The 21635-nt window shown below is 48.9% G+C and overlaps 2 protein-coding genes across 2 annotated transcripts; one reads left to right on the top strand and one right to left on the bottom strand.

Annotated features, from left to right (window-relative positions):
* Positions 1–645: 645 nt before the first annotated feature.
* On the top strand, positions 646–3690 carry LOC146756624 (uncharacterized). Its single transcript, XM_085524240.1, has 6 exons — positions 646–754; positions 896–967; positions 1059–1160; positions 1872–2015; positions 2540–2681; positions 2867–3690. Exons 1-6 carry the CDS (start codon positions 646–648, stop codon positions 2961–2963), a joined length of 666 nt encoding a protein of 221 aa, XP_085380366.1. The 3' UTR covers positions 2964–3690.
* Positions 3691–11755: 8065 nt separating this feature from the next.
* Positions 11756–16825, bottom strand: LOC146756625 (uncharacterized). The gene is made up of 2 exons (XM_085523972.1): positions 15518–16825; positions 11756–14719 (listed from the first exon to the last, which is right to left on the bottom strand). The coding sequence occupies exons 1-2, from the start codon at positions 16776–16778 to the stop codon at positions 12321–12323; spliced, it is 3660 nt and encodes a 1219-aa protein (XP_085380098.1). The 5' UTR covers positions 16779–16825; the 3' UTR covers positions 11756–12320.
* Positions 16826–21635: the final 4810 nt, after the last annotated feature.

Raw genomic sequence — 21635 nt, forward strand, 5'->3', positions numbered from 1 at the left:
GCAACTATTGCCTCAAATTTGGCACCTGGGGCTGGGCAGGATAAATATCTACAAGTAGGGCATGGACCCTATGGGTGCATACCTCCTAACCGAAACCCACAGTTGGGAAGATGGGCTGTGTGGGGATTAAAGACAGAGAGAGAGAGAGAAACATCTGCCAGCAACAATGGATAAATGTAACGAATCCAGATAACCCAGTGTGGCTGTTAGGGAAAATATGGGGTGTAAGTGACTTGCGGAATCAAACTCTATAACACATAGATGGGTTATAAAGCAGGTATGTTTATTCCAGTGCTGGGTGCAAGGGGGATAGCTCCACCAAACTTGCACATGGACTTGTAAAATCGTGACACAGATATAGGTACATCTCATACATAGTCAATGATTTCTCGGAATTCTGATACATATTCAATAGTTGTTTAGCATGCAGACTCCCTCTTGTTCTTATCAGGGGGATGCAACTCCTCTTCTGGTATTTACAACATCTATTCTCCTCCTTGCCTGATGACTTCCGTGAGGTCTCACTCCTTATCTGCATCCTTCCTGCTCTCCCAGGCCCCTTGTTTCCCTGTGCGGAAGGGAGAGAATAGTGTTGTGAAGGAATCCCTGGCTTTAATTGCATCCTGCGACCTTGTGGCTGAAGGGATGCTCAGTAGCAGTTGCTTTGTCCTGTGTTCATTTGCAGATTTGACTAGAGGAGTTGATCCAGCTTCCTCTCTGAGATCTGGAACTGAAACTCTGTCGGATCGCGCAGGTACGTCATAGCTTTGAAATTCTTTAGAGAGCTTTTGCTGCCCGTTTCAGTGCCATTTCATGGCACAGTCCCCTGTACGCTCTGCTACTCAGTTGATGCTGTAGTGTGTGACTGAAACTTTTCATGGGTCTTTGGTTGCAGAAGTGCCCCCAGTGTGGGCCCTGCCCGGTCATCGGTTTCCTCCTGTGCTGGAGCCCAGCTGGAATCCCAGCAGTGAGTACTCTGTCTTCACTGACTTGGCTGACTCGCCGCTGATCTTCAAAACTTCATGCACGTGATATTTAACTTCATACATTCTGTTAAGGTCCGGAAAGAGAAGAGGATGAATCCAAACGAGGAAAATACTCTCAGGGCTCATCCCGTCTCCTGAAGCGACTGCTGAAGGAAATGGAGAAGGCAGAGCGTGGTGGGTATACTTCAGTCTGTTCACTGTGGGACCTGGGAAGCTGAGGTGTGATATGCAGGTGTGGGCAGGCTGTAGCCTGCACAGCAGGAAGGAATGGGTCAGAGCCGTGCTGCAGCCGTGTTCCATGTATCACCTTGCAGGTGCTGTCAAGCACCAGAGCTGGTCTGCTGCCAGATGGTCTGCATCCAGCCAAGACCCAGAGGCAGCTGCTCCCCCAGCACAACCATTACTTGTCAGAGCTGCTTTGTGCAGTCGTTGGCACCCAGATGGCAGCAAGTGGCAAAGTGGCAAGCGCTGTGCTTCTGTTCATCCAAAGCCCTCCGTGCAGCTGAGCAAGTTCAAGGCAGGAGAAGCATCCCGAGCAGGGTTGGCTGCCTTTGCTAATGCTGGAAATGAGGTGGAGATGCTAATTCTGAAGGCTTGGACTGTGTGTTAGAGCTTGGATTTCAGCCTGCAGCTACCTGGCTGTGATGGGCTGGTGACAGCACAGAATGTGAGGGCCTTGCACAGGAGCTGATTCCTCAAGAGGTGTGAGGGAGTCAGCATTGTCCAATAGCTGGGAGGGCCCAAATGCGTTTGGGTAACAGAGGGGCTCACAGTGTACTTGGGGGTGGGGGGCCTGGACTTTACCTGAGCTCGGGATTGGAGAAGCTCAGTTTTTGATGAGGGCACGTGACATCCCACTCCTACTGCCCCGCTTTCTTTCTAAAGGAACGGACCAACAAAGTGAGCGGGATGCACTCCAGGAAGGTGGATATCCCACACTGCCGGTCCCGGATGCACTCCAGGAAGGTGGATATCCCACACTGCCCATCCCGGACAGAGGAATGCAGGCAGCACCAACCAGCATGCCAGGTAATTTCTGTCCCATGATCATACGGTGTCACAAACCAGAGTCACTGCGTGCCTGCAGGCTCTTGCTGCCAGCTCTTGCACACCAGGTCAGCAGCCAGACCTGAGCGTGTGAGCATAGAGCACATGTAAAAGAAGCAGGAGTGTTTCTCCCCTGGGCTGGCTCTGGCTGTGCCCTGTGCTGGCTGAAGCCTGACCTTCAGCCTGGGGGGCGTCCCACAGGAGAGCTCAGGACACGCATGCCGGGAAAAGCATGAGGGATTCTGCTCTGTAGCTCTCCCCACAGACCAAGCCCAGACCCCAGAGTACAGCCCCAGCTCTCGGCCCAGAGGAGGACACGGGTAGTGCCTGTGCAGCCTCTTCGTACCCAACGAGAGGTGGAAGCAATCCTTCTTGTCCTCCGGTGCTTCGGCACCAGAGACGGAGGCACCCACTGACAAAATGACCTCTTGGGTCCATGAAGCACACTGAGAGATTATCTGTAGCGCAGCTGAAGGTAACGTGGGACATTGTCTCATTTCTTCCAGGGATGAACACAGGCAAAAGCACAGAGGCTGCTGCTCACACATCTGTGCGGAAGCGCCGCATTCCGGTGACGGTCTCAGCGATGCTGCTGCCTGCGCTGGTGCTGGCCGTTGGTACTGTGATATGGGTGCTCAAAAACTACCTGTGAGTTGGCCTTTCCCCAGAACACCTTATTGCTGCATTTGGCAATGAAGCATTTGTGGTGCCAGGATCCTGGACGGCCAAATCAGCCGCTGGCAGTACACTGCCAGGACTCAGGTTGCAAAGTCTTTCAAGTTTCCCCTTATTTCCTGTCAGTGAGTAGTGCTTTCTGAAACTCATTCTCACAGAGCGCGCAAGAGGGAAAAGAGAGCAGCAGAAGCAGCAGATGGAGCTGGGGAAGGCAACGAGACAGACTCTGACCCAGTCAAACAAGAGTCTCCGTAATAGCTCCAGTCCGTTCCATTCTGCCATTGAAGAGGCCAGAAGTCTTCAAGGTCATCTGGAAGACCTGGAGCTTGAACTCAAAGCCATGAAAGAGATCCTTGGGAACAGTCCTGAGTGCTGCCTTCTGTCAGAGGATGGCCCTGAATGTGAGAGCAGAGCTTTTGTCCTTCATCCTGCACTCTCCAGGACAGGTATCACCAGCAGTTTGAAGATTCTTAGCTCGACACAGCTACATTCCTGTTGAGGGTCCTAATGAGGACCCAGAAAACGAGCTTCCTCTGACTGCCGGACAATGCGTAATGTCTTTGGAGATGTGGGTGAGAATGGCTGGTTTCAGGGAGAGCTGACAGATGGCACAAGAGGACTGGTCCCTTCCAATTTGGTTGCGGAGCTTTCAGATGATGAACTGGATACACCTGGAGATCCTGTCAGAATTCCTGCATTGCTCCATCTGCAAGACTACCATTGTTCCACTCAATGGAACAACTCGATGTTGAGCAGAATGTGGTTGAGCTCCTTCGGGAACTCTCTGAGGCGACTGACAGCAGAACTGCATAGCTTTATTGTATATGAAAAACAACCAAACAACTGTCCCCTCCCTCTCCCTTCCCCTCGCACCCCCCTACCCCCCCCCCAAAAAAAAGACAAAAAAACCCCAAAAAAACCCTAAAAAAACAACAAAAAACAACCCACCCTCAATAAAACAAAAAACCAAAACCAATTAAAATCTCAACGCTGTTCTTTTTCTGGGATACACTGAGGTGACGCTTCTTCTAGCTTAGACTTTGCAATGAGTTTGTGTCACGGAGTTCTCTCTAGAGCTCACTCGGTGACAGCGGGAACAAACCCAGGGAGAGAAGGAACAAAGAACCTCCCCTCTCTAACAGCGCGGTGCGGGGGCAATAAAGAACTGGGGGGGGGGTTGGCACTCACCTCTCATCGGGGTACCATCCCGTTCTCTGCAAGCCACGATGTTGTGGGAAGCTGTGGAGGAACTGCTCAAATGTATTCTCTCTAAGAGAGGGGAGCAGGTATCTCCTAAATGCATATCCGAGCTGGTAAAATGGGCTCATATGAATGGACACCTTCAGGAGGTGGCACTGATGTTCACTGTAGCCGAATGTTGAGAAATAGTCGACCATATGTGGGACTTTGTTATCTCCAAAAATAAGGAATACAAAATAAATACATTGAAGAATATGCAAGCCGAGCAGCAGATTGCTGCTGCTGTGGTACAAGCTCTATCCGGACCTAGTGCTCAGTCAAGGTCAGAGCTTGACTCCCTGTTACCAGGAGGTTCGTACTCTGTTTGCTCATCAGCCTCACAAGTCAGGGCTGCCGCAGAAGCCCCGAGTAATCCCCCATCCTCGACCTCTTCAACGTCTCTGGCAGATCCGGTTTTGGCTGGTGAGGAAGGTGCGGTGGGGGGGGGCTGAGGGGTGTGCAGAGCAGCAAGAAGCTCCTGAGAGTGAAAGCGACTCGGATAATGGTGGGAATGAGAAAGCGTTGGAGGAACATAATAAAACATTAACTGAGGAGCTGCAGGACTTAGAACTGCGTACGAAGGAGGCATCAGTCTCTTTGAGCGTTTCACCGATGTCTTTACAGCCCCTGTCTATGCGATTCCCCCCCACACGTAGCGATCCTCCACCTTTGCGTTGGTCTGGAGTCATTAGAGACATGATATTGGAGGGACCGTGTCAAGCTGTGTTTCAGCTCGCTTGCCCGCTGATAGACGATCAGCAGGGAGCTGCTCGGTGGGAAGTGCATCATTGGAAATTGTTACAGCAGGCTGGTAAGACTGTGACTGACTATGGGATACGATCTGAAGCTTCTAAGCAAATCATTCAATGGATTTTCACTGAGGATACTCATATGACACTAGACACTTCTAATCTTGTGCGGTTGTTACTAACACCACCAGAATACGTTGTTGGTCTCATCTGAAGGCAGAAAATAGCATCCAGCCTTTATAGTAACTGTGTTTGTGTGTTTCTTTCCTAGTGGAATTGCTTTGTAACTTGCGGTGTTATAAATAATATTAGTAATGGTTTGACATAGTGTGTGATTTTCAGTGTTACCAATGCAGTCTCAAGAATTAGAATTTTAGGCATTATCCATAGATCAAATGTGTGTTAAAGAAAGGATTTGATGTAATCAGTGCTGTAATCTATGGGAATAGCTCTTTTAGTATGTTAGTACTGCTCACTCATGATGTTATTAGCCTATTAATTAGCTTTTCTTAATTTGCAAAGACAAAACCTGGAAAGGAATCCCAGGCAAAGGGATGACCCTGTATTGTAGAATGGATACGTCTCTTACACCCAACTAATTGGGATTTTAAAAATATGACCATGCATCACTTGAGACAAAAGTGCATACTAATAGAACTAAATTTGATAGTTTATTCTGTTTTCCAGGCAGCTGTTCCACTTGGGCTCTGTATCACGCACTGGCCATGCGGATATGGTGTACAACTGGAAGAAATCCTTCAGACCCTGAATGCAGGAGAGAATCTGTGATGGGTGAGAGAGGAAAGGTGCACTTTGAAGCAGGGAAGGCCCTGCTGGCACCGCCTGTCGCAGCCACCACCAACACGGTTTGCTGTTTCTCAAGGGTCAATAAGTAATAATGCCCCTAGTGATACTCCAGCACATTTGTCCTCTAAAACTGGTTCTATCTGACATGCAACTTCATAAAGTTCAATTATCAATTATTAGCTCAAAGGCATGGTTATGAGCATCCTAAAAGCATTTGTTGCACAATAGTTAGTGGCCATTAAAAATCAATATATCAGAGTATATGAAAGTTGAAGACTTTTCCTAACTAGTGACATGTGAACACAATGGGACCCTCATGGATTTATTTCCAGGTTGCAGAAACTTAGGTTGCAGAGCAAACGAGTTTGTTCTTTTTAGTAGGTTTAACAGTAATGTTGTTATGCTGTGTTTGACTTGTCTCTTTTTTCACTTCTAGAGGATTGTCAATCGAGGTCTTGATTGAGTTATAATGGTTATGTTATTAATATAAGTAGTGTTGTTATTCTATAGGCAGTAGCTTGCTAATTAATAAAAAAGGGGGGGGTCGCCGCGCTCCGACCCCGCAGAGCTCCACTCCATGCGGTACTTTGAAATAGGGATGACGGAATCCGGCCCCGAGCAGCCCTGGTTCTTTGAAGTGGGGTACGTGGATGGCGAAATCTTCGTGCACTACAACAGCTCCGGTCGGAGGTACGTGCCCCGCACGGGGACAAGTACCAGTGCTGCGTGGAGCACGCCAGCCTGCCCCAGCCCAGCCTCTACTCATGAGGTGAGTGAGGGGATGTGGGGCTGGGGGGCTCTGGGCTGCCCCTTCCCCTGCTGACAGCCCTGCCTTCCCCCAGAGCTGTCACAGTCCAGCGTGGTGCCCAACGTGGTGGGGGTGGTTGTCGCCGTTGTGGCCATTGCCATCATGGCTGGCGTTGGATTCATCATCTACAGACGCCATGCAGGTAAAAGTGGAGGGGTGTAGGAGGACAGTGGGGGCTGTGGGGGGATTTGAGGCTCCCTCAGGAGCCCTCAGCCTGGCTGTGATGTGAACCTGTGCTGATGCATCTCTCTGTCTGCAGGGAAGAAGGAGAAAGGCTACAACACGGCGCCCAGTGAGTGATGAGGGCAGCGCTGTCCCCCACCTCTGCCCAGTGCCAGGGCAGCACTGGGGTCCCCGCTTTCTCCCAGGGTTCCCCTTCCTGGTGCTCAAAGCTGCTCCATGCCCCACAGCAAGAACAGGGCTGGGGGTCATGGCTGTGAGAGTCCTTCCTTGTTTTCTGGCTCCAAGCTTGCTTCCTGAGGTGTTTCTTGTGAGAAGACTCTCAATGATTTATTGAAGTGGCAAGTAATGGGTGCTACCGTGTGACAATCAATATCACTTTTTGGGTATTTGAATATTTGAAAGCACCTTCCTTCAGAGCTGTTTGCCTCCAGAAGAGTGCTCAGGACTGTTTATGAGCGGAAGATCTGGCCCGGGACTAAATAGCTCCAGCTTGGTGTGGGAAATCTGGGTAATGAAGCCATCGTGCCCTGTGAAAAACAGGATGCGGATGGGTATCCCTGCTCCCTCTTATCTGCTGGCAAGGCTCAGAAGATGGGAACAAAGGAATTTCTGCTAAGATCCCAGAGCCAGAAGCTTCCATTCCAAGGAGTGCTGACTCAACTACTTTGGATTCGAGCTGTCACTCCAAAGAGAGCTGACTTGACCACTTTGGACATATAAATAAGTTGGTGCTACCATTGGAAATTGTCATCGTGGTCACCATTAACAGAACAACGCCTGACGACCCACCACGACTGAAGACCAATGACTGAACTACAAACCTCGATGGATCCATGGTGGTGAATATCTCCCTCTTGCTTCCTACAGAGACTCCTTGCTTCTATTTCATATTTTTACTGCATTCCCTTCCCCATCACCCTACACCATAATAGCGTCCGTCCTCCCCTTCCCCATCTCCCTGATAAAGTCTTGTAATAAACTGGTCGGACCAATGTTTGAACCGTTGTTTCTTACTCCCGCACCAGGTATATGTATATCAAAGAACCTTGCCTCCCTCCTACAAACTGGGCTGAGACAATGGCTCTTCTTACCTTACAGGCCAGGAAGGTGGAACCAGCAACTCGAGCACAGCTGCGGTGTGGGGCTGGGGGTTGGAAGGGGTCCCTGTGCTCCTTGTGCTCCTTGTGGTGCTGCACCAGGGCTGGGCTGGGACTCTGCAGGGAGCTGAGGGTTGGGATGTGAACGTGGCCCTATGGGACACCATCTCTTCTTCTTCACACAGGAAGTAACCAAACCGTCTGAGTGCTGTGCTTCAGCCTGCAAGGGGCCAACTGGCCACACAAGCATTTGGGGTCGGTGATGAACACAGCCCCATCCCCTCTACCTCTCACATCTCCCTCTGCTTCCTATGCTGTTATGCTTTTCCTGTGCTGCTTCTTGTGAAATAAAGTGTTGGGCTGTTCTGTGCTCAGCCTGCCTGCATTCTGCTCTGTGCCGTGCTCAGGGTTGGGGTGTATGAGGGGACCTCTCCTCATCCCTCCTCCCCCCACCCCACACTCTTTGCCCATTGCTCCATTTCACACTGCTGCTCTCCTCCTCCCCTTTGCACTCCCTGTGCTATCTGCAACGCTTTGGCATGAAGACGTGACTGGAAAGTTCATCCAGTATTGGGCTGAGCTGTGCTTCCCCCCCATAACCCACAGTGCTGCCACAGCCACATTCTGAGGGCAGACACCCAGCTTCCATAACCAACCATGCACTGAGGCTGAGCTGCCCACACCCCATATCCCAACCTGCTCCTCTACAAAACATCTCCGCTTTATTCCATACAAATCCCAGAGCATCCCACTCTTCCCATCCTGCAGCGGGGAGCGGAGACAGCCACAGCTCCCCATGTCCCATCGCATCCCACTCCAGCTGCCCTGTGGTCCTCAGTGCTGCAGCAGCCGGCTGTAGGATCCACAGCGGGTCCTCAGTTCGGTGGGTGTCCCCATCTCAGCCATGGTGTAATGCTCTGGCACCACAACATGGTCTGCCTTCTCCAGCATCTGGGGTTGATGGCTGATGAGCAGCATTGACTCGTCCCCCCTGTTGGGTATTGGGTAGGTTTGTGGCGTGGCATTAAACTGGTACATTCGGTGTTACACACTGTGTGTGAGTCCCGTCTGATCCCATGTGCGGAGGCACGGTACTTTCACACAGCAGCCTTGATTTGTCGCCGGATCGGGAGGCGACAGCCTTCATGTCAGAAATGTGGACAAATGCTTCTGTTGTCTGAACCGTCTCTTGGCCCTCAGCACAATGATGTGCTGCCTTTCCAACCCTTCACAGCACTGCTAGGTACCAAGTGTTGTGCTTTAAGTCTGTTGTACGATGAGTGGCAGCAGAGACTTTCCAAGTGAAATGCTTCATGCTGTAGATAAACAACAACAACAAATACAGCTGGGTTAATGTGGTCGTCTTCCTGTGGCATATTAGTTGAACCAAAAAAGAAAATCCCCATCCCTTCTTGCTGGTGCTCTTGGCCACCCCCAGGAAGGGCTGAAAACCACTTCCAGGTCCTTTCCTTAGAGCCTTTGATGCAGAGGGTCCCCACAGATTCCATTCCAAGATCTCCCTAAGCCTCCCTGTTTCCTACAGCTGTAGGCACTGATCCTAAAACAGCTGGGCTCTGTTTCCAGCCTGTGGGACCCCAGGAGTTCCTCACACCATCTTCTGCAAAGCCAGAGCTGCCCACAGTCCCCCACAGCCACTCTTCCCACTACATACGTCAGGGTGCGGATGCAGCGCGCTGAGTCCCGGATATCCCACACTTTGATGTACAACGTGGACACGGTGAACACCAACCCCGTGTGGCTGCAGTACTTGATGGAAACGACATTATTTGAGTGACCCTTGAGGGAAGCAATTTCCTGACCCGTCACCAAGTTCCACATCTTACAGCTCCGGTCTGTAGGAAGAAGAACGTGACTGAGAGAGTTGGGCTGGGGAGTTCCTCCGTGGCGTGGAGGCACCGACTCCTTCCCAAGTGCTGCCTCCCACCACCCACAGCTCCACTCCAGGGCAATGGAGCCAGCCTGCTCCAGCACCTGGACATCAGAAGGCAAGGACAGGGGAGCAGCCCAGAAGGAGTCATCCCTGCCATGCACCCCAATTCCCCACGCCAGCCTGGGGAGATCTATGAGAATAGCACATAAAAAGCCAACAGCCCCCACACCTGTTTTGTCCAACCTATACCTTTTTAGGCAGTGAAAAGCAGTTCATCAGTGGCATCCAGGCAGAGCACAGGCTTGGTGTGTCCTTCTGCCACAGAGACGCACTGCAGTGGGGCTGTCCTGGAATTCTGCTGCCACCCACTGGATTAATGATGCCCCCTGCATGCGAAAGAAAGAAGGTGGGGTAGGTATGTGGAAAGGCACAGCACTGTAAGGTCCTACAGGCATGGGAAAGCACGAGCTGCCTCACCCCCAAGCATCTTCCACTTCCTGGTAGGGCAATGGGCCCCTCCATCTGAACTCAGGCATATCTGAGCAATCATCTTCATGGAAAACCTTGGCATCTCCCCACTAGCAGCCCCTGCCTAACGGCTCTGCCCAGGTGACACAGACTGTGAGACGTGATGCTCACGGCCTCTGCTCTGAGCCAGGAAACTCAGCTCATTGGACCTCAGCTCAGTTGAGGACAAACTGCACTTTCTCCATCCTGAAGCTCTGCCAGGAACGCTTCATTAGACCAATTTCATGGCAGTTCCTTCAAGCTGCCAGCCAGCCTGTGGTTGGCAACGTTTGGAAACGGAGCTGTACTCCTTTTAAAACCAACAGGATGACAGGGGGCAGCACTGGCATTTGCACCCAGCACCCTGTCCCCGATGCTGGCTCAGAGGATCCATCCTCACCAAACCTTCTTCCAAGGGATGCCCTGCAGGCACCTCATCCCTCCGGCCACAGCATCTGCCAATCACTTCCACATCAGAGTGTTCAGAACACTGAGGTCCAGCAGCCCCACTGCTGCAGTCCTGAGCTATGTGGACACCAGCAGCTCTTTCCTGCTGGCATTCCAAGCGCCGCCTGGGGCTCTGAGCTATGCTAAATCTTTTCCTATGAGTAGGCAAAACAAGGCAGGAGGCTGGAGAAGGGCAGGCCCAGGGCTGCATGAGGTCTGCATTAGTCAGGAGGGTGAAGGTAAGCTCATTAATAATTCGGGTTTCAAAGTCACACGCGTGCGATCTCCTTCTCAATTAGCAGCTTTGCTCACACATTCAGCAGCTCTCCTCTGACCCCTAGTGTTGCTACTGGTCTCGAAGTGACACCGAGACCAAAGGGAAATCCCGGCTCCCCAGGGTGAGATGCGATCAGAGCAAACAGCTCAAGGCGACAAAGCACACACGCGTCTGGCGCCGTGTATCCAGTGGTTGCTGAGAGCAGAGCACCCATCAGCACCAGAGGTGCTCCTAAAGGGCAATGAGAAGGTTGTCCTGGCACTGGGACAAACTCAGGAGCACATTCACCCCAAGGCTGAGCTCTGCACAGCAGTGACTTGGCTTCTGGGGCAGAGAGCTCGGCTCACACAGGACCCAGCACTGCAGAGATACAGCCAAGAGTGGGGAACGCCTGCACGTATTTCCCTGGAAGATGCTTGCAAGAAAAACACACTGACAGTGCCCAGTGTTGCTCACCCCAGCATTACAGTCCTGCTGGAGAGCCAGGGATGGGACAGGACATGCTGACAAGAAATGACACAGAGTGTGTGATGAGGACCTCAATCTGCTTATTATGTGGATAATGCGGAGAGGTCTGGCTGACGGAGCTTCTCACTGTGTGAGTCAGTCAGCATTAGAGAAAGCCAGCATGGAGTTCTGTGAGCTTTTGCAGGGGACGAAGAGGCGCAGAAGCTGCTACCCACCTTTGGTGCTCTTAGAAAGTTAACTGAGAGAATTGGAAGGGAGACCATCAGCTGACCAAATGGACACCAATAGGTCAGGTCCTGATCAGACCCGACGGAGGGCCATGGCTCCCAGACCCTATGCCACTCCTTGTCAAGGGCAGGAAACACGTCTGTGTCAGGACCCCAAGTGGGCCCTGCTGGCTGCCGGCACGTTGGGTTAAGCCGGCACCAAACGACGAGCTTAACCCACCGTGCACCGTGATGTCACGGGTTACTTAGATTTACCTATGCCCGTGACAGGGGAAGCCACCCCACGCCCCCCCCCCGGGGCCCGGAAAGGAGGGGGAAAAGGGGAGTGGGATAAAACAGTGACAATCTAAGGAGGAAAAACTTATTTTACTAAATATGATATCGAAATACAAGATAACACAATATAATATAATTAAGGCTAACAAAATCGAACGAAACAGAGAGAGAGAGTCTCCGAAAACCGAGAGGCCTACTGTGAACTCTAGGCGACACGGCTGGAACGCTTCCCACTCTCCGAGAAGTTCGAGAGAAGAAGGAGGGCACTCCAGCCTGGGAACGAGATTATATAGAGTCCTGGTCCCGTGACTTATTGTTACTCCTGTTGTTCTCTGGGATATGTAGTCTTCTTTTGTGGACTGCACATTCAACAGAAGTATCCATACTTGACATGATGTTATGATGTGGAATACTGATAGCAAAATTACAAAATTACAAAACCATGACATTCCACCCCTTATTCTACATTATTACATCATGGTTAATATATACATATATATACATATATATACACGTATGTAAAATTGTGATAGCTAAATAGTAGAATTGCATGTAACATAACTAAATGTACAACTATAATAACTAAAATACACTACACATGCAAACATATATATATATATATATAGATACATAAAATTATTGACTGCACTCCCCCAGCATCAAATTCCCTTGTGGCACACATTGAACATCCCCATCCTTCTGCATTACCCACCAAGTGCACCCAGGTCCCTGGGCAAAGACAGTTCCACGGATAGGTTTGCCCTTTCCAGAAGCTGGAAGGACCCAAACAGCTTTTCCCAACATGTTCTTTACATGTATAACAGGGACCTTATCTCCTTCTACAGTGTGTAGGGGGCTAGATTGACTAGGACCATCACGATTGACAGATCCTCTAGTATTGACCAACCAAGTGGCTTCTGCCAGATTCTTCTCCCAGTGCTTAAATGTTCCACCACCCATTGCTTTCAACATAGTTTTCAACAACCCATTATATCGTTCAATTTTACCAGAAGCTGGTGCATGGTAGGGAATATGATAAATCCACTCAATGCCATGATCTTTGGCCCAAGTATTTATAAGAGAATTTTTGAAATGTGTCCCATTATCAGATTCAATTCTTTCTGGGGTGCCATGTCGCCACAAGACTTGTTTCTCAAGACCTAATATGGTGTTTCGAGCAGTTGCATGGGGTACTGCGTATGTTTCAAGCCACCCAGTGGTTGCCTCTACCATAGTGAGTACATAACACTTACCACTGCGAGATCGTGGCAAGGTGATATAATCAACCTGCCACGCCTCCCCATATTTATACTTTTGCCATCGCCCTTCCTCCCAGAGAGGTTTCATCCTTCTGGCTTGTTTAATTATGGCACATGTTTCACAATCATGAATAATCTGCGCAATAGCGTCCATGGTTAAGTCCACCCCTCGGTCTCTGGCCCACTTATATGTTGCGTCTCTTCCTTGATGGCCTGAGGTCTCATGAGCCCATCGAGCTAGAAATAATTCACCCTTTTTCTGCCAGTCCAAGTCAATTTGAGCCACCTCAATTTTGGCAGCTTTATCTACCTGATGGTTGTTTTGTTGTTCTTCAGTAGCCCGACTTTTGGGCACATGTGCATCCACATGACGCACCTTTACAACCATATTCTTTGTTCGGGAAGCAATGTCCTTCCATAGTTCAGCGGCCCAAACAGATTTTCCCCTCCGTTGCCAGTTATTTTGCTCCCACCGCTGTAACCACCCCCATAAGGCATTTGCCACCATCCATGAGTCAGTATAAAGATACAGCATTGGCCACCTCTCCCGTTCAGCAACATCTAAGGCCAGCTGGACAGCTTTTACCTCTGCAAACTGACTTGATTCTCCCTTACCTTCAGTGGCCTCTGCAACCTGTCGTGTGGGGCTCCACACAGCAGCTTTCCATTTGCGATGCTTCCCTACAATGCGACATGATCCGTCAGTGAATAGGGCATATTTCTTTTCATTTTCTGGTAATTCGTTGTATGGTGGGGCCTCTTTAGCACGTGCTACCTCTTCTGCTGGTGATGTTCCAAACCTTTTATCTTCAGGCCAGTCCATGATTACCTCTAGGATTCCTGGACGATTGAGGTTTCCCATTCGCGCTCGCTGTGTAATCAGCGTAATCCACTTGCTCCAGGTGACATCGGTAGCATGATGGGTGGAGGGAACCTGTCCTTTGAACATCCAGTTCAGCACTGGCAGTCGAGGTGCCAAAAGGAGCTGTGTTTCAGTCCCGACTACTTCGGAAGCAGCCCGAACCCCCTCATATGCGGCTAAGATCTCCTTCTCAGTTGGAGTGTAGCACTCTTCAGACCCCTTATATGATCGACTCCAGAATCCCAGGGGTCGGCCTCGGGTCTCTCCTGAGGCTCTTTGCCACAAACTCCAAGTGGGGCCTTTCTCTCCAGCAGCAGTATAGAGGATGTTCTTTACATCCTGTCCAGTCCGTACTGGCCCCAGGGCTACAGCACGGGCTATCTCTTGTTTAATCTGTTCAAAAGCCTGCTGCTGCTCAGGGCCCCATGCAAAATCATTCTTCTTCCGCGTCACCTGATAAAGGGGGCTTACAATGAGGCTGTAGTTTGGAATGTGCATCCTCCAAAAGCCCACTGCACCCAGGAAAGATTGTGTCTCTTTCTTGCTAGTTGGTGGAGACATGGCAGTGATTTTGTCGATCACATCTGCTGGGATGTGACGACGTCCATCCTGCCACTTTATACCTAAGAACTGAATTTCCTGGGCAGGTCCTTTTACTTTGCTTCGCTTAATAGCAAAGCCAGCTTGTAGAAGAATCCGGATTATCTGCTCTCCTTTTGTGAAAACTTCTTCTGCTGTATCACCCCACACAACAATGTCATCAATGTACTGCAGGTGTTCAGGAGCACCACCCTGTTCCAGTACAGTTTGAACCAACCCATGGCAAATGGTTGGGCTGTGTTTCCACCCCTGGGGCAAACGGTTCCAAGTATACTGAATGCCCCTCCAGGTGAAGGCAAACTGTGGCTTGCATTCTGCGGCCAAAGGAATAGAAAAGAAGGCATTGGCAATGTCAATGGTGGCATACCATTTGGCTGCTTTTGACTCCAGCTCGTACTGGAGTTCCAACATGTCCGGCACAGCAGCGCTCAATGGGGGTGTGACCTCATTCAGGCCACGGTAGTCTACTGTCAGCCTCCATTCTCCACTGGCTTTACGCACTGGCCATATGGGGCTGTTAAAAGGTGAGTGAGTTTTACTGATCACTCCCTGATTCTCCAACTGGCGAATCAAATCATGAATGGGGAGCAAGGAATCCCTGTTGGTGCGATACTGCCGTCTGTGCACTGTCTTTGTAGCAATCGGTACCTGCTGCTCTTTTACTCGTAGCAGCCCCACAACAGACGGGTCCTCTGACAGGCCAGGCAAAACAGACAGCTGCTTAATGTTGTCCATGTCTACAGCAGCTATCCCAAAGGCCCATCGATACCCCTTAGGATCCTTGAAATGCCCCCTTCTGAGGTAATCAATACCCAGTATACATGGAGCCCCTGGGCCAGTCACAATAGGATGTTTTTGCCAGTCTTTGCCAGTGAGGCTTATTTCAGCCTCCAGCACAGTCAATTCTTGAGAGCCCCCAGTCACTCCAGAAATATGGATTGATTCTGTCCCTTCATGACTGGAGGGCATTAGGGTGCACTGTGCACCGGTATCCACCAGCGCCTTATATTCCTGTGGTTCTGATGTGCCAGGCCATCGAATCCACACAGTCCAATAAACTCTATTATCCCTTTCCCTCCCCTGACTGAGGGCAGGGCCCCTCTATTGGTTACCTGTGATGACTGGAGCAACTCCACTGGTGGTTGGTATGTCTAGTAGTTCTTTCACCCGTGCTCGTAGTGCAGACGTGGGCTGATCATGCCACTTCCTCATGTCTTCTCCACGGTCACGTAGGTAGCGCCACATGGAAACACGCGGTGCAATCGTACTGTTGTTCTTTGCTCGAGCTGGGAAGCGTGTGCGTTTAACAGCTGAGACTTTTGATGATGCAGGTGGGGAGTAGGACTGGACTAGTTTGATCAGATCCTTCATTAGACCTGGTGGCCCGTACGAGGATTGACCTTCATCAGTTGTTTCTGATACTATTACGGGATCATTACAATTAGTTGATGGAAACAATTTCTTGCACATTTCATCTACTCGGTTTTCTAGCCGTGAGATGGCAGAAACTGCGGCATGCAGTTGGGGGAGCTGCTGATCGATGGTTTGAAGCATTATAATCAGCTCAACAACTCGGGGCCATCTGTCCACGAATCCTTTAGATCCTGATACCAATGACTGTGCAATTCTCTCTGGTGCTGTACTTGTGATTTTCTGCCACATGTCAGGATCGGCCCTCACTCTCTCAGGGTCAAGTTCGCTTGGATCAGGGCTGTACAACATTTTCGCCATGGCCAATTCCCTCAGGCGCTGAATACCTTTTTGGACGGTATTCCAACTATCAAATTTAGGCTTCAAAGCATCCTTATAGGGGTACCTTTCTCTCACGGCTTCTAACAGCCGCAACCAGAGAGTAGCAGCTCCATCCGAGCATCTGCTAATCCCTCTGTCGATACCTGCATCTTGGGCAATGCTTCCTAGTTGGCGAGCTTCATTACCATCTAGAGACAAGCTGTTGGCCCCATTGTCCCAGCAGCGAAGCAACCAAGCAAGGATACCTTCATCTTGACGCCGTGTAAACTCCTTTCTTGAGCCTTGGATTTCAGTCAGCTTCAGAGGTCGACAATAGGTGATTTCCTCCTCATCATCAGTCTCTTCTTCATGCCTCTTGGTTTTTGCCTTTGCTTTTTTCGGTACTGCTCCATGCCCGGCACCTGGGTCTTCTGCTGCCCCCCCCTGTGCTTCTCCTTCTTTTCGTTCTAGACGCGTGGACACCCGTTTCCATTTCTTGCCTTCCACAGGGGCAACTGATATTGCTACTGATGCCTCCTGTGACTGATCAGAATTAACTTGGGCTTGAATCTCAGATCGGAAACTCTCTCTCTCCAGAATAGTATGATACAAAGCACGGTATGCATAAGCCAAACCCCACATAAGGTTTACCTCCTTAGATCTCTGACCCAAATACTCACTATTTCTTAGGGTCCCTTAGGTGTTCAAGAGTGAAATCCCATGACACTGCGGGTCCCCATGCTTCTAAGACTTTTCCTAAACCTTTCCATATTCCCTGCCAGTCATCATTCTCTGGTTCTGGAGGAGACTTCCGCATAGAACGAATGCATAGGAACATATATGCATGCATTGATAGTGATAACATGAATGCAAGTATGAACCCTATCTCAGTTATTGAAAAGCGTGTGGAAATCTGAGAGTACAACCTAAATAAAAAGGGTTTTTTTAGCCTGTACAATGAATTAAACATGGTGGTGTTTGTAAAATTGCCTGTTCCATCTGGGATGCAAGTGTTAGTAAGATTCACAATTGCATCTGAGGTGTAGATGCCAAAATTCTGACCATACCACATCTCGTAAAAGTACCAGGCAGGTGTCTCCATCAGTATCCACCTTATTAGGCTATATATCTGCACAATTCCACAACACCAAATTATGGTGTTAGTAGTTGACCAATACTTTAAGAAGATCATAATTGCTTTCAATCCCTTAAACACAGCAACTGGGATGAAGAGTGGATTCATAGCTGGCAGGCTCTGTAAAAGTCAGAGCTAGCTAGCTTTGCTCTAAGGGAGAAAGAAATCCCTTTGTTTTCTACACAAAAGTTAGATAGCAATGCTGAGAATGTGCAGCAGCCCTTAATGTTGACAATTTGTCTGGTATTTCAAGGTCACGTTCTCCGTGAGCAGCTACGGAAAGATAACACTCCGAACACTCCCGTAACGAAGCTCTTTAAGAGCAAAGAGAGAGTTGTTCTAAAAGCTAAAAAGCTCTATGCCCACATTCTCCACCAAAAAATCTGTCACGGGTTACTTAGATTTACCTATGCCCGTGACAGGGGAAGCCACCCCACGCCCCCCCCCCGGGGCCCGGAAAGGAGGGGGAAAAGGGGAGTGGGATAAAACAGTGACAATCTAAGGAGGAAAAACTTATTTTACTAAATATGATATCGAAATACAAGATAACACAATATAATATAATTAAGGCTAACAAAATCGAACGAAACAGAGAGAGAGAGTCTCCGAAAACCGAGAGGCCTACTGTGAACTCTAGGCGACACGGCTGGAACGCTTCCCACTCTCCGAGAAGTTCGAGAGAAGAAGGAGGGCACTCCAGCCTGGGAACGAGATTATATAGAGTCCTGGTCCCGTGACTTATTGTTACTCCTGTTGTTCTCTGGGATATGTAGTCTTCTTTTGTGGACTGCACATTCAACAGAAGTATCCATACTTGACATGATGTTATGATGTGGAATACTGATAGCAAAATTACAAAATTACAAAACCATGACACGTGAGTATCTGAACATCTCAGCACCAGTTTTGGTCAACAACTCCTTGGTTAATGTCTCCAGTGCAGCCAGTGATTTGACGTCAGCACTGGGCAGCGGCTGCTGGTAACGGTACATGAGACAGCATTGCTCCCAATGTGCCTGAAGGTCCGAACTGGGAATCCAGCCTTCATGCCGGACTGATAGTTCGTGAGCGGGGGAGACCTTGTTCCTGGATAGTCCCCCAGTGGTGGACATTCAGAACGATTCTGCACAGCCAATATGTTTTTGTCTTCTTATTTGGTTATGGAGTGTGACATTATAATGCACACTGGACAGAACTGGATTGCCATGAAGATTCTGTACAATAGTGTTACATTGAACTTGGAGAAGTTGTAACTCCATTGTGTACTGTGCTGTTATCTTGAACTTGAATGCACCGTTCTCTACAAGTTGACTAAGTGTTGCCATACAGCATTTCACAATTTTTAGGCAGATTGCTGTTGTGTGCTTTCAGGTTTGTAGTCACTGCAGCTGCATCTCTTTGGTATGTTATTATGACAGTTTCATTGTTTTTCGCATATGTTTAATGATTGATTCATTTGCGGAATAGCCTTAAATGTGCAAATCACCTTTGGGGTAACAGGGAGTATGCAGGGGAACCTTTACAGGGGCTGCAGATAATAAAGAGGGGGGAGATGTTGGGTACTGGGCAGGTGGTGCCTGCATGCACCAGCAGTGGAGTCATGGAGGTCATGGGTATCTGATAGGGGTGGTCACCTGTACCACTATATAGGGTTTGTGGTGCGGCATTAAACTGGTACTTTCAGCGTTACACACTGTGTGTTCTGGTTAGCATTTGGGCTGCTGTGCTAACAGATGTGTCTGGGGTTATCTTGTTTTAAAATGGAAGGGCTCGTAAGGAGCAGAGGGATGTGAGGTATTTCTAGTCCGCTTCATGCTCCCGATTCCAGAACCCTTCCAATTGTGAGGAAACAGAAGTGCTGAGCTGTGTGCGTGTTCCATGGTGCAGAGTCCAGTGACAGTTGGTGCCCGGCGTCTGTGCAGGGCAGCACTGAGGTTGTTAGAAGCATAGGAATCTGCCAGAGAGGAATCTGATGTGAAGGTACTAAAGGTAAAAGGCAGCATTTCTATCAGTACTGGAGGAGGGAAGGAAACTTTGTCCTTAAGTGCTGTTTTTGTTCCCTTTGTCATGCAGTCAATCCAGCAACTAACTTGAGAACCCGACTTCTCCTCTCTTTAGTTTAGATTTGGGGAAATTCCCTGAAAAAAAAAAAAAAAAAAAAAAAAAAATTCCTCGAAAATTCACTAGTGTCTGTGTGAGTAAAAGGTTCCAACCTTTATTGACTATCGGAAATGCTTAGCTCAGAAATGTGCAGCACTTTAATGAAAGAGTTCTGAATCACTTGAATTTGATCTTCTGTCTGGCCTGGTTGCAGGTTTTACTGCATTTGGTACCTTAAAAAATACAACAACAAAACAAATCTAAAATATCAAAATATTTGATTTTTACATCAGAAAAGAAAAAAAAAAATGAACCAACCCAAACCCTTGTTGTGGCTGAGCAGATCGTGCTGCAGCTCCATGCAGTGCTGAGTTACAGTATACAGGCACATGTGTGTGGATTTGTGTATTGATACGCACTGGCATGCTTTTGCTGTACAGGTAATAAAGACGGAGGATGGTTTTTGTGGATTCTTCAAAGGTGAAGAATCCTTGAAGACCAGAAATTCCAACTTACAGAATTTGACATAGGCAAAGTGAGGAGGAATATTCTTCCTAACCTGTTATAATTAATTAATTCACGGATTCAGTGTTGGTTCGGCCTACAGGAGAAGTGAACTGCAAAGCTTTGAAGATCACTGTATTTGCTGAGGTTGTCCAGGTGGTTGAGCTTGAAGACCTGCAGCGGTCAGACAAATGTGTTGGGGTTACTCACTGCTGTCACTCGTGGTGTTGAAGGAGGGGCTCCATTGGAGGGCTTGCAGCCGTGCAGCCCAGGGACTCTGTGCTGAGTCAGGGTGATGTTACTAGAGTTTGACCAGTGTTGAGGAGGGCAATGTTTTGAAACAACTGCTCCTGAGAGACTGATTGAATGAAGAGAACAAAGCTGGGAAGACGGGTGGGCATTCCTCATTCTTTTCTGCTTTTTGGTGTTTTGCTTAGGGTTCCTTTTCAAAAGAAGATTTCACTGATCAAGACTGTAGAAGACTTTCAGTCCAAGGAAGCACGAGCCAGCTCTTTGAGAAGCACAGGAAGAGCTGCACAGAGATCCCCGAGACCAGAACTGCTTCTGTGCGCTCGTCCAGCATGTCGATTAAAGGAAATGATTGCTATTTCTACTTCTATTCCACTTGTAAAAAGGTCTGCTTGGGTTTTTTCCTTCATTTTTTCTTTCTTTCAGTTCTGAAGTTAAGAGGAATGGGTAGAATAAGTAGAAGTATTACTGGTCTTCAGCAGACTTCATAACTAATTGCATTGTACAATAGAGCAACTCGCTAAAAATGAGCTCAAAGCATGGCCAGTTCTCAGGCTGTACTATTTCATTTTCCTCTCTTGGTTTCCATTGGGTTACAGGGAGACAACTGTCCCTTCAGGCACTGTGAAGCCGCTTTGGGCAATGAAACCATCTGCACGCTGTGGAAGGAGGGCCGCTGCTTCAGGAATGTCTGCAGGTTCAGGCACATGGAGATCAGTGTGAGTGTTGGCTCCTCAGAGTTTATCACCAAACCCACTTCTCATTTCTTTAGGTGGGCTGAATGTGCTTTTGCAGATTAGGTTCATTTGCTTTGAAATGATGATGGTTCCTACGGTTAAGAATAGGGGAGGAAGCAGAGGGAAGAGAGCTCAATGGCATTGGTATATCATAGCAGAATATTCTTGTAGTTGATACCAACAGTGTTCTATCAACAGATACTAAAGAACCACATCAATCAGACAAGCATTCTGCAAGGTGTGTTAGTTTAACCCCTTCTAAACTGGTGTCCTCACCCACAGAATGCTAGGAAAGCTCAGTGAGCCTGGTGCTCCCAGCCTGCGCACGCTTCAGAGTGGTGTTTGAGTGCTGCTTTGTGGCAGTCTGCTCACTGGCACCATCTGGAGCTCAGTCTCCCTTTGCAGATCTTAGGTCCACGTTACCATCAGCTCTTCTTCCTTTCTGTCTTCAGAAAAAACGCAGCATGATTTCCTGCTACTGGGAGAACCAGCCAGGAGGCTGCCAGAAATCCAACTGTGCCTTCCATCACACCAAGGGACGTTACCTCAATGGGGTTTTCTTTCCACCAAGCCAAAGTGAGTTTGTCTTTTTTAGGTACGAAAGATTAACTCTATTACTCACAGGTGGGTATAGTGTCATAAAGAACGCCAAGTAACGTTCACTTGTGAGCTGATAGATAGGTTCAGAGCTGAACTTTGTGCGCTTCTGATACCTCAGTTTTATCTTGCATGCTCAGCTTCTCTCTGCTCCTGTGGCCTTTGCCTTGCAGGTTG

Source organism: Coturnix japonica, chromosome 26 (genome assembly GCF_054131305.1).
Source record: "Coturnix japonica strain WE chromosome 26, WE-NBRP24, whole genome shotgun sequence".
Classification (NCBI taxonomy): domain Eukaryota; kingdom Metazoa; phylum Chordata; class Aves; order Galliformes; family Phasianidae; genus Coturnix; species Coturnix japonica.

What these genes read in the sequence shown, in the direction of transcription:
- LOC146756624 (XM_085524240.1), top strand. Translation starts at nt 646, where the DNA reads ATGCTCAGTAGCAGTTGCTTTGTCCTGTGTTCATTTGCAGATTTGACT. An exon ending in AATGGAGAAGGCAGAGCGTG is followed by an intron (nt 1,161 to 1,871) that starts GTGGGTATACTT and finishes TTCTTTCTAAAG; the next exon opens with GAACGGACCAACAAAGTGAG. An exon ending in AGCACCAACCAGCATGCCAG is followed by an intron (nt 2,016 to 2,539) that starts GTAATTTCTGTC and finishes CATTTCTTCCAG; the next exon opens with GGATGAACACAGGCAAAAGC.
- LOC146756625 (XM_085523972.1), bottom strand. Translation starts at nt 16,778, where the DNA reads ATGTGGGGTTTGGCTTATGCATACCGTGCTTTGTATCATACTATTCTG. An exon ending in AGTTGCTCCAGTCATCACAG is followed by an intron (nt 14,720 to 15,517) that starts GTAACCAATAGA and finishes CTTTGGCCGCAG; the next exon opens with AATGCAAGCCACAGTTTGCC.